The 13915-nt window shown below is 36.5% G+C and overlaps 4 protein-coding genes across 4 annotated transcripts; 2 read left to right on the top strand and 2 right to left on the bottom strand.

Annotated features, from left to right (window-relative positions):
- Positions 1 to 476: 476 nt before the first annotated feature.
- LOC113696358 (F-box protein At3g07870) lies at positions 477 to 1676 on the top strand. Its single transcript, XM_027215784.1, has one exon. It carries the CDS (start codon positions 477 to 479, stop codon positions 1674 to 1676), a length of 1200 nt encoding a protein of 399 aa, XP_027071585.1.
- A 1577-nt stretch (positions 1677 to 3253) lies between these two features.
- On the top strand, positions 3254 to 4777 carry LOC113696357 (xyloglucan galactosyltransferase XLT2-like). Its single transcript, XM_027215783.1, has 3 exons — positions 3254 to 4028; positions 4321 to 4435; positions 4552 to 4777. The coding sequence occupies exons 1-3, from the start codon at positions 3254 to 3256 to the stop codon at positions 4775 to 4777; spliced, it is 1116 nt and encodes a 371-aa protein (XP_027071584.1).
- A 1246-nt stretch (positions 4778 to 6023) lies between these two features.
- On the bottom strand, positions 6024 to 7530 carry LOC113694964 (EG45-like domain containing protein). Its single transcript, XM_027213903.2, has 3 exons — positions 7381 to 7530; positions 6569 to 6848; positions 6024 to 6488 (listed from the first exon to the last, which is right to left on the bottom strand). The coding sequence occupies exons 1-3, from the start codon at positions 7490 to 7492 to the stop codon at positions 6482 to 6484; spliced, it is 399 nt and encodes a 132-aa protein (XP_027069704.1). The 5' UTR covers positions 7493 to 7530; the 3' UTR covers positions 6024 to 6481.
- Positions 7531 to 9660: 2130 nt separating this feature from the next.
- LOC113694674 (EG45-like domain containing protein) lies at positions 9661 to 10623 on the bottom strand. Its single transcript, XM_027213527.2, has 3 exons — positions 10470 to 10623; positions 9853 to 10126; positions 9661 to 9747 (listed from the first exon to the last, which is right to left on the bottom strand). The coding sequence occupies exons 1-3, from the start codon at positions 10600 to 10602 to the stop codon at positions 9741 to 9743; spliced, it is 414 nt and encodes a 137-aa protein (XP_027069328.1). The 5' UTR covers positions 10603 to 10623; the 3' UTR covers positions 9661 to 9740.
- Positions 10624 to 13915: the final 3292 nt, after the last annotated feature.

Raw genomic sequence — 13915 nt, 5'->3', positions numbered from 1 at the left:
GTGTGTAGTTTGTACTTTATGTGCTAGTTCCGTGAGATGCTTCAGAAATTTCTCTATCCATTTGAGTGACAAATGGCTCTTTTTCTAACATAGACTGCATTGCCTGAAAAAAAAAAAAACATAGACTGAATTTTCTTTTTAAATGAAATTAATAATTTTACTAGATATTGTGAATACAAAATTCACTTCAGTTGGCTGGCTAGCTTAGCTCCAATTACCAATAGGACAAAAACAAAATGAAAAATGAAAAAAAAAAAGAAGAACCAATGGAAAAACTCTTCTTTTTTTTTTTTTTTTTCCTTTTACTTTATCTCGATAACTTTGTCATTAAAACAATAAAGTATTGCAAAAGGCATCAATTTGTTGTCGGATCAGGTACTTCAATAGTCAAAAGTAGAATTGGCAGATCAAAAGAACTCTATCCTCAGCAAAGTCATACAAAGAGAACAGAGAAGCTAAATCTGATCCACAAAAAAATGAGCAACCAGGCACCATTCTTGAATCTACCAGCACACGTTGTCTCTGATATTTTGTCCAGATTACCACCCAAGACTATCATCCAATGCAAATCTGTTTGCAAATCATGGCTGAGTCTGCTATCTGAATCTGAATTCACTAATTTACACCTGCTAAGATCTCCTCCTTGCCTGATCATAAACAACCTCGATTACCATCCTTCAGATTTGAATTGCTTCAGTTTAGTTGAATTCGAAGATCAGCCTGATCACCATGATTTTCAATATGTTGCAGGAACAAAAATCAAGGCCCCAAAAGGGTGTGTCGTGGAAAATGGTGCGACTGCTACCATGGTTGGCTCCATCAATGGCTTAATCTGCTTGAACGAATTCGATCATAATTATGATGCTGTTTGCTTGTGGAATCCAATCATACGAGAATCCATCACTCTTCCGATGCTAGAGGGGGTAAGTTCATATCCAAATATAGTAAGTTATGGATTCGGATCAAGCTCTGAAACTAGAAAATACAAGGTGGTTAGGATTTTTCAAGAGCTAGAGAAGCATACACGACGGATATTAAAGTCCAATTGCGATGTTTATACACTAGGGGAAGAAACAGAATCTTGGAGAAGAATTGGGCATGCCCCTTTCCTTTATAATAGTTGTCGCCCTCATGGTGTTTTCCTGAATGGTAATCTTCATTGGCTGATTGGTGATCAAGCTGGCTCTGAATTGATATCCTGCTTTGATCTTGAAACAGAGTTGTTTTCACCTTTCCCTGCTCCTCCAGAACTGAGCAAAGATTTCAATTTAGCTTGCTTGGGACTTTTTGCTGGCTGTCTGAGCTTGTGTGATAACACTTCTGATTTTGAGATCGTCATTTGGGTGATGAAAGAATACGGAATCACCAAGCTCTGGACTAAAGAAATTGTTATAGACAAGAAGCCCGCTGATCTTGTCGGGCCATCTTTTGAAGTTGTTCGAGTTTTTAAAGTTTTTGAAGATGGGAATATCTTGCTTTTGTGGAGGGATGACATTTTACTTTCCTATGATTCTCGGAGGCAAATCTTGCATCAGTCTGGCGTTCATAAACTCATCAAGAAAATTGATGATCAGATGAATGAAGATGGCTACCCTTGCATAGAAGTAATGGAATACGTTCCAACCTTTCTTTCCCTCGAGAGTTTTGGGATCCAGATGATGGAAAGCATAAACTAGAATCTTGGTACAGATGTTGGCTCAACTTTTGGAAGTTTCTCTTTCATTGGGATATTGTAAAAATACATCTTGTAGTACTACATCATGTATTGGGCAGAAACAATGATAAATGCTAGTGCAATTTATGCCCTGGTAGTGCAATAATAATAAAGAGAAGAAGAAGAAGAACTTCATTTTGATATCTCAAATATGGCATTGTCATCCTTGATTTTTGTTGGAAAATAATTATTTGCAGCTCCCTAATAATTAGTTCTGACTAATTCTCAGAATCATATGCCATCGTGAAGACAACCAATGCATTACTTTATAGCACCATGTGCTATTAATCTTTTTTGTACTTCTTAGTTGCCATTATACAGTTATTGTGGTTGGTTAATGGCTTAAGCCATTCGAGGGAATCGACATACCTCAAAATTTGGCCATAGATGCTGTACTATTCCTGCAAATTCTGATTCAACAGGCTGGCAAGTGGCAACTTCAAGTTACACGACTTAAAAAAGTACTCTAATTTACTTACCGAAGAATACGATGAAAGCCCTGTTGGATCCTTAATCCAACATTGGACTTATATGTGAATAATTATGTATTGCAAACTGTCAATTAAGGTTAAACCCAATTAAAGTGATCAAATATAGTTTGGATTTAATGTATCTAATAGGATGTTGGCCCTTTAATGTGTAGAAACTTATGGGCTCCTATTTCAATGATGGGCTGAAATAGGGCTCCAAAAGGTAACAGGAATGTTACCTATAAATAGGGTTATGGTCCCCAGGTCACAGGTATCGTTTAGTTGTCGTATTTCCTAATACCACAAAATAGCTCTTCCCTAATATCCCATCGTCAGGAAAGATACCAGAGAGAAACTAAAGGCTTCTCTCAAAGGATCGGTGAATACCTGTTGACCTGGAAGGCCACCCCAAATCTCTAGGGATTCAAGTATCAAGTTTATCAATATGGATTCAAGTACGCTTCCGCAATTATGTGTTAATTATTTCTCAATAATCGCCATAAAGATCTTGGGGTTTCATAGGTGATAGTTTTCACCAAAGGTTAAATACAAATAACCACCCTAACAAGCCCCACGTGAGTTTTGAGCCAATCTCGGCCAAATGCAGTGTTTTACACTCTTTGAATCCAAATATTTTAGGCCGAGGTCAACACAAAACTCATGACTCGTGCCTATCTGACCCATCAATTTGTCTCCAGGGTTGAATTCCCCAAGGAGTTGCAACTTTTTTTCTTCTTCTTCTTTTAACAATGCCAAGAATTTGAAATTGAATTGCATTCATAGATGAACTCCCAAGAAGTTGAAACACTTTATTTTTAAAAAAAAAATTTTGTAGTGAGTTAGCAGTTAATATTACTTTTTTGTTGCTCTTTTTAGGGAAGAAGATGCCTCCTTTCTTTGCAGTAATATTCTAGCAAATATCAACCTTTTGTGATTCGACAGTGAAGATGAACTGGACGACCGATGTATCATCCATCCATATCATTTAAAAAAAAAAAAAAACGGAAGCTACCAATCTCGAGCCTCATTGTTCCACTAATGGTCTCACCCACTACACTAATTGATCCCAATGCTTCCCTCTTCCAAATCCATATCCCAACTTAACAGTATTTATGGATATCCCAATGCTTCCCTCTGTCAAACCCTCATCCCAATTTGCTTGGGCCCTTCTCATCTTGCTCTTCCAAATTGGTTTATCGTCCTAGTCTTCACTATTACCACCTCTCGTGCTCCCAGAGTTTCGACGACGACGACGGCAGACGACCAATTATCCTCAGCCACCCATCCGCAGCAGCAGCAACGACAACAGATTACTCGACAGCTGCTTGCTCCTCCTCCTCCTGATCAGCATCCTGATGTTGTTGACCAAGCGCAATGTGAATACGGGAGGGTTTACGTATACGCCGACCTTCCTCCAATTTTCAACAAGAAACTGCTGGAAAACTGCATTATAGACTCTCGTAAATCCCAATGCGAGGCGCTGTCCGACGGTGGATTTGGGCCGGAAGCCACCACCGTTCTCGCCGGCATTGTCCCGCCTGAGCTTGCTCGTGCTTGGTACCGGACCCAGATGTTAGCGAGCGAACTTATATTTCACAGTCGAATTCTCAACTACAAGTGTAGAACCATGGAGCCGGAATCCGCTAAGGCATTCTACGTCCCATTTTATGCTGGACTAGCGGCCTCCAACATTTTATTCAGTGGCTACACTGCCAAAGAACGAGATGCACCCTTCTACACTTTCCTCGAATGGATCAAGAACCAGCATTATTGGACGAGATCCAACGGTTCTGATCATTTCCTTACTGTGGGTCGAACTTCATGGGACTTGAAAGTTGAAACGGGTCCGTGATGATCAAGCCTGGGGGACAAGCTTCCTCCTCATGCCCTTGATGAGAAAAATGTTCAGCTTCACAATAGAAAGAAGCCTAGGGGATCCAATGGAAGTTACCGTACCCTATCCTACCGGATTTCATCCCCGGACCGTGACCGAAATTAAGCAATGGCAGGAAGTTGTGCGAGGTAGAAAACGGACGAACCTCTTCACGTTTGTAGGGGGAAAGCGTTGATCTATAAAGAACGACTTCAGGGCTTTGCTGCTGGATCACTGTTACAACGAATCTGATTCCTGCAAAGCTATAGATTGTGCCAAGACAGCTTGCTTGGACAGCTCTACAGCGGCTCTTGAAATATTTCTGAGCTCAGACTTCTGTTTGCAGCCCAGAGGTGACTCGCATACGAGGAGGTCCACGTTTGATTGTATGCTGGCAGGTTCGATACCAGTTTTTTCTGGAAAGAAACGATTGTGGGTCAGTACGAGTTGTTTATGTCCAGTGAATTGAAGTCTTTCTCGGTTTTTATACACAGGAATCGGGTAAGGAATGGGACTTCGATAAGGAAAGTATTGGAGGGATATAGTGGAGAAGCTATCAAGAGGATGAGGAACACGGTAATTAACATGATTCCAAGGATTTCGTACAGCTTTTCTGGAGGAAGAACTGGCAATCTCAAAGATGCGTTTGATATAGCTGTGGAGGAAATGCTAAGAAGAATAGTTTCAAATAAGCCAAGCCCTAAGGGACCATCATCATGAGTCACACAATCAATTTTGATATACCTACATCTCAAAGGTTGTTACTGGCTGTGAAGATGACAACGAGTAGAGGAAAGTTTTCCCTTTTTTTTTTGTGGGGGAGGGGGGTGTGGGTGGGCTGGCGGTGTTCTCCAAAATATATACTTGATTGAATGGTGACTAACTTGTTCAATTGCTTTTCTGAGTTTAACCTGTAACTCATAGCCAATTTAAGGAAAGAATTCCTTGAATCTACCATACCACGTTATCCAGATTACTATAACCAAGACTTTCATCCAATGCAAATGCGCTTATGATCAGATGAATGGAGTTGGCTATGTCGAAGAAAGCTACCCTTGCATAGGAGTAATGGAATATGCCCTCAAGCTTTCTTTCTCTCAGAACTTTGGGATCGAGATTGTTAAATGAATAAAGTAGAATTGGTATGCTCGCTCGAGTAATATTTGAAGTTTCTTTTTTCTTTGTGATATTTTTTAAAAATATTTTACCGATATATCTTATAGCACCTTTTTTTTTTTTTTTTTGGTAAAAATATATCTTATAGCACTACTTGTTATATTGACGGGCACAAACAATGGCAAGTATTAGCTCACGTTATGCCCAAACTTTGCTCTTGGTATGAGTATGACGCGCCTGAATTTGTGTCTAATTAATGATGATATTCATTTTACTCGGGTTCTCTGAATAGTCAACTTCTTGCAAGACTTTACATTTTTTTCAAGTGGTTAGCCAACTAGAATTTTGTAAAGTCTCAAGAAGAGAATACTCTTAAGACACTCTAGTAGTAGTGTTATATCACAAGACGATGTAACGAGCTTGGAAGTCTACAAAGACTACCTAAGCATGTGCGATAATAGTTTGGATTTTGAAGTTTCTATTTGGATAATGAAGGATTTTGGTATCAAGAATTCGTGGAGTAAAGAAATTGTCATCGACAAGAGCCACATAGATCGAGTTGGTTGCTACTATGAAGTAGTGCACATTGTCAAAATTTTCAAGGATGGATAAATCTTGTTGATGTGGGATGACTTTTATTTCCGTAAAAACAATAATCGGACAAAAACATTGAAAGACGTTGACATTGTGTTAGGTTCATGAATAAAAAATTATATTTTATATTGATTCAAGAGATGAAGAAAGAACGATTAATATGTACCTAAGGATCCAATACCTAATAATTTAAGATTTTATATCAGAATTGAGTTTTTGACTTATATATTGAACTTTTTGATAAACTCTTTCGAGATGTTTCTCCTTAAAACACCAATGCACTCATTGGGGTTGAAAATTCCAGCTTCGAAGTAATGGATTGTGTTCCAAGCTTTTTCCCGCTAAGGGAGCTTGGATCGGAGATGGTAAAAGATACATTCCAGAACATAAGGGTCTCGTCCTGGATTGCTTCTTATAATCTTGACTTGGTTGCATTGTGATCCTTCCTTTATAAATAATTTATTTGATGCATATTCCACCCTCTTGTCCTCCTTAATTAAATATCACAGGAATTGTATCATTTTGTGGTTTCCCAAAGCCACCAGAAAATTTCAAACCTGTTTACTAAATGTAATCTTACATTTTGGTATATTTATGCTAAAGTAGTATCTGAAGCATAAATTTTATAGTATATGAAAGTAGCTAGCTACTTATTTCTCTAAATACAAATTATTGGCCTTTTGAAGGCTCTTCAAACATGATCCACCTCAAAGTTCAAACCCTGCAACATACGAGTCAACAAAGTTGATTAAATTAGATTGCTGAAATTAAAATGAAAATTTGCTAAGATAAAACCCTTACTGTTCATAGTCTATGTTGACTTTTCCAGCATTTGGATCGGCAATGAGAGCAAATGCTTCTTGAGAGAGATCAAAGGTTGCTCGACAACCCGGAGGACAGTAATCAATTATTTGAACCACAACACTACCCCTACAAGGTTGTGCGATCCCTTCGCTATTAGTTCCAGTGCAAGTAACTCTATAGTTTCTTCCACAAGCTGCCCCGTTATCCCATATTACGTTACTCGCAGCAGCTATCAACGGCAACGTCCCATTGACTCGGACGCCAATGCAAGCATTTGCTGGTTTATGACGAGAAGAGATTTCATATATGTGAGATGGGTTTTCAGGTTAAAGTCATGCATGCTTCAATCTTGCAGCTTTCACAGGCTGCAGATTTCATGAAAGTTGTCTTGCATGCTTATAGGCTAGTTACATTTCTAATTTTATTTTATATCTTTAAGCATTTTTAAAAATCATCCACAATTTTTCCCTTCAGTTGTGACATTAAAAGTTCTTTATTGAAAACACGAAGTTTTGTTTCTTTTCATTTCTTGGAAACATGCAGGAAATAATTTCATTAACCCCTTTCTAAGCTAGGGTTTTTAGTCAACTGTGGAAAAGGGTGTTAATTTATCGTGTTTCATACATGCCAATATAAGCACATAAACATATGGATGGATATCTATGTGATCGTTTGTGTATCATATCTAATCAATAGTATATCTTCCAAAGTGTTAAATTCCCATATAGAAAATGAAAATGAGAAAAGATGTTGCCCTTTTCAAATTCGCTAGTCTTGTGCTTTGAGTAATAATCGAAAGAAACACTTACGACTGTAGGGGGGTGTATAGAAAGTGGCTGTCCCCGGAATTGCATAAGCTACAGAAGCTAAACTTGCCACCATGCCAATAATAATCATGAGAACTCTCATCCTGGCTTCCATTTTCTTCTGTCTCAAAATGATTCGAATAGTAAACTTTGAGTTTGAGCTCAATTTTGCACGCAGAACGGGAACCAGCCTTTTATAGCGAGGGGAAGAAGATATGACAACTGGACCATGTCGTAGTATTTTTGTAAAGTTTATATTATATATAAACTTAGTGTCAAATTTTCCACCATTTAGGCAATTAGGTGACTGTTTTTCCAAAGAAAGATGGAATTGCGTCGCTGACCTTTCAAATTTTCAGACTGCATTATTTCTCAGATCTTATCACATTCCCACTTTGTTAATTCAAGAAAAGCTATTAGAAGTCAGAAGTATGTAGATTAATTAGACCATCCGCATAGGCAGAAATTTCTTCTGTACAAACATAAAAGTTGTTATTAGAAGTGCAAAACGGTCAAGATATTTGATTGTTCCCCAGGTTTTAGTGTCTCATCATGCACGGCATTGATCTTTCTGTCCATATCTCTATGTGCTAAATTGAGCTATCTCGTCTGCTATATAAGAGTAGATAATGGTGATCAATTTTGACGAGGAGGTGAATGATGATAGTTGACTGTTTTGAACTAAATAATAATAATAATAATAACAATTAAATGATAATTGACAGATAAAAAAGTAATCGATCAGAGTTTATTATGAGATCGTCTGAGTTGATTATTTATTTTTATTTTGAAAACTGATATTCACACAATCTTTTTAGATTTTTGGACACTTTTTAAAAGTATTTTACATCGAATGACAAGCATTTATGATGGGCATATCTAGTAGGAGTGTACGAGAAAATTTAAAAAAAAAAAAAAAAAAAAGGTGTGACAGAGGTAGCCGACCCCAAAATTTTGAAATTCCTAATTTGTGCCGTATACTTTTACTTTGACAAATTAAATTGCTATTAATCTTTGCTGCCAGATTTCATATCTAATCCTTGCCCGTAAACTTGATTATTAGTGACTTTTTTAATCACTCCATGTCCTTATCAATTTAGTAAATTATTTTTTATACATGACAATAATTAAAGATATTTAATAGGAGTAATTATCATTTCAAGCTGTATAGTATATATGTCCGTAATTTTCATGGAAAACTGTAAAGGGGGATGAGACCCGTCAATGGAATGCAAGGAAAAGATTTAAAAAAAAAAATGCTCGAGAACAAGTTTCAGGTTAACGCACTGACCCGGAAATAATGAACCAAGCCCCTTCTGTTGCATAACCTTAAAAGCTATAACAAAGTCTTTAATAATAGTTGTGTATGAAAAATCTGTCATAAAGTTTGATTGTTTGTTCCGTTGTGTTGCTTCAGCTTAATTTTGCTGATGATATTAAGTTGTGCTTATGAGAAGGTCATTGCTATATATATATATATATATATGATAATGAATTAAATCATGGATGAGTTTCGTCAATTGTGATTTGGGCGTCGACCAGCATTAATTATTTTCATCAACATTAATTGTCGACGTACGTAATTTTTGTCAAAAAAAGGCCGCTCTGGGATGATTGAAGGGGAAATATCTGTTGGTGCCAATTCAACTGCAATTAATTTATGTGATTGGTCAAAGTTCTATACCCTTGATGCTTTTGTGGATATTTTCAATCTGTTAATTTGTACTGTTTTTTCTTTGTACATTTAACAAGCAGCACCAAACCATTGAACCAATCTACTCTACTGAAATTAATTTAATTTATTTGATTCACCAATCTACACTATCTTCCTTTTACAGTCAAAGTGAGAACAAGTACTGTAGGACTTGAGAAGAGACATGGAAATTGGACAATTTGGCCTTATAGAGTTACGGTATAGCAGCCACGAACAGGATATCAAATCAAACACATCTTCCTCCCTGACTTTGCTCTTTTCCCTTTTTTTTTTAAAAAAAAAAATTGTTTTATCACCATCCCTTTGATTTAAGATGAAGTCAGGTGAAAGTCTGGCTCCTACTTTAAGAAGATGAGTTGAATTCTCCTTTCTTGCTGCAATTCTAGATAGGCAGATAGAAAGAATTTACTATCTCTTTATGTTACTAACGCATACAATTTGTAGGAGAAGGGAATAATATTGCCTGGTTTATATAATGCACCAAACAGCTTCGACAGCTTTTTGCTGGTTATTATATTTTGACACATATATGCTACTCAGTAGTAGCTCATACATAAATCTTGTACCATATAAAATCCCACAGAGAAGCTACTTATTTCTAAACATCATTTATTGGACTTCTGGGAGCTTTCTGATTCCAATCAAAAGTTTAAACGCTGAAAAAGTCAAAAAAATAATAATAAAGATATGTATTATTAAAAAAAAAAAATACTGCATGGTTATCTGAAGAGAAATTTTGCCAAGATATATAAGAGGCTTACCAGTTATATTCGATTTTAACTTTTCCAGCATCTGGATTTGCAATTTTGGAAAATGCTTCTTTGGAGAGATCAATGGTTCCAGCACAACCGGGAGGACAGTAATCAACAATTTTAACCACAACACTACCCCTGCATGGCTGTGGGATCCCCTGGCTTGTCGGTCCCGTGCATCTAACAGTGCACGTTTTCCCACAAGCTTTCCTATTGTTCCATATTGTGTCACTTGCAGCAGCAATCATCACCCCATTGTTTTGGTAGCCATAGCAAGAAGAGGCTGGTTTAAGAAAGAAGCGATGAACGAGATTTAACATAGGTCATGTGGATTAAGGTCATGCTTTAATAAGGCAGATAACAAATGCAGCAATGCCAATGGAATGCTTCCATGACTCGTAACAGCTGAGGATATATTACAGTTGCTTCCGTTTTCAACGTTCTGAGCTTGCAAATGTTTAGTGAAATCTTTCTATAAAATTGCAAGTGACTTGCACAGTTATTTGAAGTAATCCATCTCCTGAGAATAGCTAGAACTTCGTTGGCTACGAAACGTATTCTCTTCAGCATTGCTAGATCTTTGGCTATGAATAATGAACATATAGAGCAGTTTACAGAAAACTTACGAACATAAGGTGGTGTGTAGAAAGTGGCCGTTCCCGTAGCTGCATGAGCAATGGAAACAAGACTTGCCACCATCCCAATCATCATAACAACTCGCATTGTGGCTCCCATTCTCTCCTCTCCGAAAAGCATCATATAAATTGAAACAATTCACTCTTTGAGTTTTAGGTTGATGAGCAAACCAGGCGAGGTTTGTACCTTTTATAGATGAAACGTTGCAAAGGATTGGCTGTGGCCTAAGTCTATAAAATTTTGGTTAGGGACTCCAAATGGTCCCTGAACTTTTGGTTTACTATTACTGTGGTGAACAAACCCTCTTAATTGTCGTATTTTTTATTTTTTGAGCAATAGTATCTGATTTTTTCAACATGGTTCCACTCCAAGTTTGTGAGGAGAAAAATAGAACAGACATATTAGCTACTCTAATTAAGAAAGAAAAACGTTAAAATGAAGCCCATAATAGACAACAATCTAATTTTCTTGTATATGGATTTCCTATTTTTTTTCCCCTTCAAGATTGAAGGTCTAAACATAGAGTTACCACTAAAACTTGGGGGCTAGAGTGACACTGAGCAAATAGTTAAGGGACCTCAAGTCATTAACCAGTATAATTTTGTTAGATTCACTTGATAAACGAGTAAGCGTCTATGTCAAATTCTTGTTACTTCCAAGGTATTTTGCTTTTATAAGGAAAAACTAAAAAAAATATTAATCTGATGTAGATAATTAACATGTTAAAAGTATCTTCCATCCATTGCTTAAGTTTCTTAAATACCAAAGGACTAAGAATTTCTTTCTGGCCAGGCTACAGCTAAGAGGGACCAAAATTTTTAAGGACTTAAGCGTCTAATGCACGGTATTATCCCATTTCCAGTGCTCAATTAAGAGAAGTAATCGCCTATTGTACAACAGAAATCCCAAGTAAGTGGTAATCTATCACGGAAATGTAGAACCCTAATGACAATTTGCTGTGTCGATTGTTTTTATTTTATTTATGTTTGATTCTTGAGTTAATTGTTGGTTTCTGATTTTCATAACTTTCGAGAACCCAAAAAAAAAAAAAACAGGCAATTGAGGAAGATGAAATATACAAAGAAATTTTTCTCGAATTAGAATAATTTAGGTCGTGTGCTTCTTTTTCTGGGAAGGAAAAAAAAGGGGGAAATATCTGCCTGTGGCAACCTTGGACTACTTTCCTCAATTTCCTCCTGGACATGGTGTAGCATTTATTGAATAATATTTATCTCCTTGCGCCGTCGGAGACCCAGTTTCTCAATACCATAATTAGGCAGCCAACCTCGACTCCCAGATGATATCAACCCTATCTACCTCCATGATGTCACTATTGGAATTTTTTTCCCCACACAAATAACTGTATCGTGTGGGAAAAAAAGAATTCAATACTGCAAAAGAGCATTAAAAAAGAAAAAAAAAATGCTGCCACACAGAATAAAAGAAGTTCCCAGTTTCCATGTAGTTGATCTTATACTACTTTTGTTGAATCTTCGACATATGATCATCGACTTCTGACTTCGATCCTCATCATTTGATGCTTGTAGGAGGTTTCAAACTCTGCAATTAGCAAAACAAAGATGAAGAATGAAGGGGATAAACGAGATTATAATTCCGTAATCTAATCCACATAAAATTAATAACTGTAAATTAGAGGTGGCAATTTGTCCCAAGTCCCAATGGGTTACCCATGCCCATGGGGACTTTGGGCGGGTTGGGTATTGGAATTTGATATTGGGTTTAAAATGGGACAAATCCCAATTATACTCATTAATTGATGGGAAATTTTGGAAAATACTTGGGTACCCATTGGGCTCAAATAGCAAGGGCTCCGTTTGGATTAGCTGTTTTTGGGGGTATTTTTGAAATATTTTATTGTAACAGTGTCTATGAAAAAATTTTACTATAATTTTTTTTTAAATATTTGATATACTAATGTGGATGGGATGTTTTTTGAGTTATTGTATATTACTGTAACATTGTATTTGAAAATTTTATTTTTTGAAAAAATAGCCAATCCAAACAGAGTCTTAGATTCAAAAATTATCTTTAACAATTTTTATAGTCATACTAGCGAATATAATCTAGCAGTCTTCCTAATCATTATCCACAAGAATTTCCAACATTTCAGTCAGTTTAGCCCTGTCATCCTTGGACAATGATGAGGATAAATATTCAACACCCTAAGTGCCTTGGCCATCTTAATATATGTTGGAATATGGCTGTATATCTATCTTTTCCTTTATTTGTTAATCCAAATTTTGGTGGAAATCCTGAATATAAAGCACTTGTATGTTTATTTAATAAAACTAAAAGAAATTTAATAAATAAAAAATATTAAAGTTATATAAAAAATAAAAAATGAATTAAAGGAAAAAAATATGTAGAAAATAGATTTGGGTATTGGGCGGGATCAATCTAAACCCATCCCAAAGTAATCCCGCCCAAGTTAGTCCCAAAACACATATGGATAAGGTTGGGCCCAAACCCATATGACTCGGTTTCATCTCAAATCCAAGCAAATCCCGCCCATCCGCCCATTTTGCCACCTCTACTGTAAATGGACTTACTGATCGTATTCAATCAGGGTACGCCCCTCATCAACAGCTGCAATGACGGCAAATGCATCTGGACTGAGATCAAATGTGGCTGGACAACCAGGACAGAAATCAACTACTGTACTGTAACTTCAACACTCTTACTGACCACTGCATGGCTCTGGCACGCCTAGATTGGTTCCAGTAGTGCAAGTTATGCGATATCTTTTGCCACAGGCAGCACGATTTTCCCATTTTTCAGGACTAGCAGAAGCAATCAGACCAGTTGGGGCGTCATACCCACAACACGCTGAAGCTGCAAAAACAAATTTCGTTTTGATCATTTCAGGTTTCTTAATCTCATGTTTTCGAACGTAGGGCTTGTTCTTTTCTGTTGTACATTTTAGATAAGTTGATTATAGGAAGTGATTACAGGGAATTAATCAGAATCAGCTAAAACTACTCTTTGATAAATTCTAAAAATGTGTTTTTTTAACTATGTAAAAATAAAAATTTAGATGTAAAAGTAAGCGAGAACATCAAAAAGCACTGATTATTCAAATCAAAATGAATAATTAGGTGAAATAATCAAAGGAGGTCAAGCTTGTAATTAGGCATGTCCATGGGTCGAGTTATACCCATATCCAATACATTTTGGTAGGGTTTAGATTTAATTTTTCAAATTCAGATTCTATCAGACCCAAACCCTGTGAGAGAGTCATGGGTCTGGGTAGAATCTGGGTTTCTAAAATCCATATCTAAATCCAAACTCATATCAGACCCTATCCAAACTCATGTATATTTAATTAAATAATATATATTAGTAAGTTTATAAAATAATCTAATATTCTATGGTCATTTAATGTAAGATTTCATGACTGTTAGATTAAATGATACGT

This window comes from Coffea arabica, chromosome 6e (genome assembly GCF_036785885.1).
Source record: "Coffea arabica cultivar ET-39 chromosome 6e, Coffea Arabica ET-39 HiFi, whole genome shotgun sequence".
Taxonomy (NCBI): Eukaryota; Viridiplantae; Streptophyta; class Magnoliopsida; order Gentianales; family Rubiaceae; genus Coffea; species Coffea arabica.
This window is presented reverse-complemented; position numbering and strand designations above follow the sequence as displayed.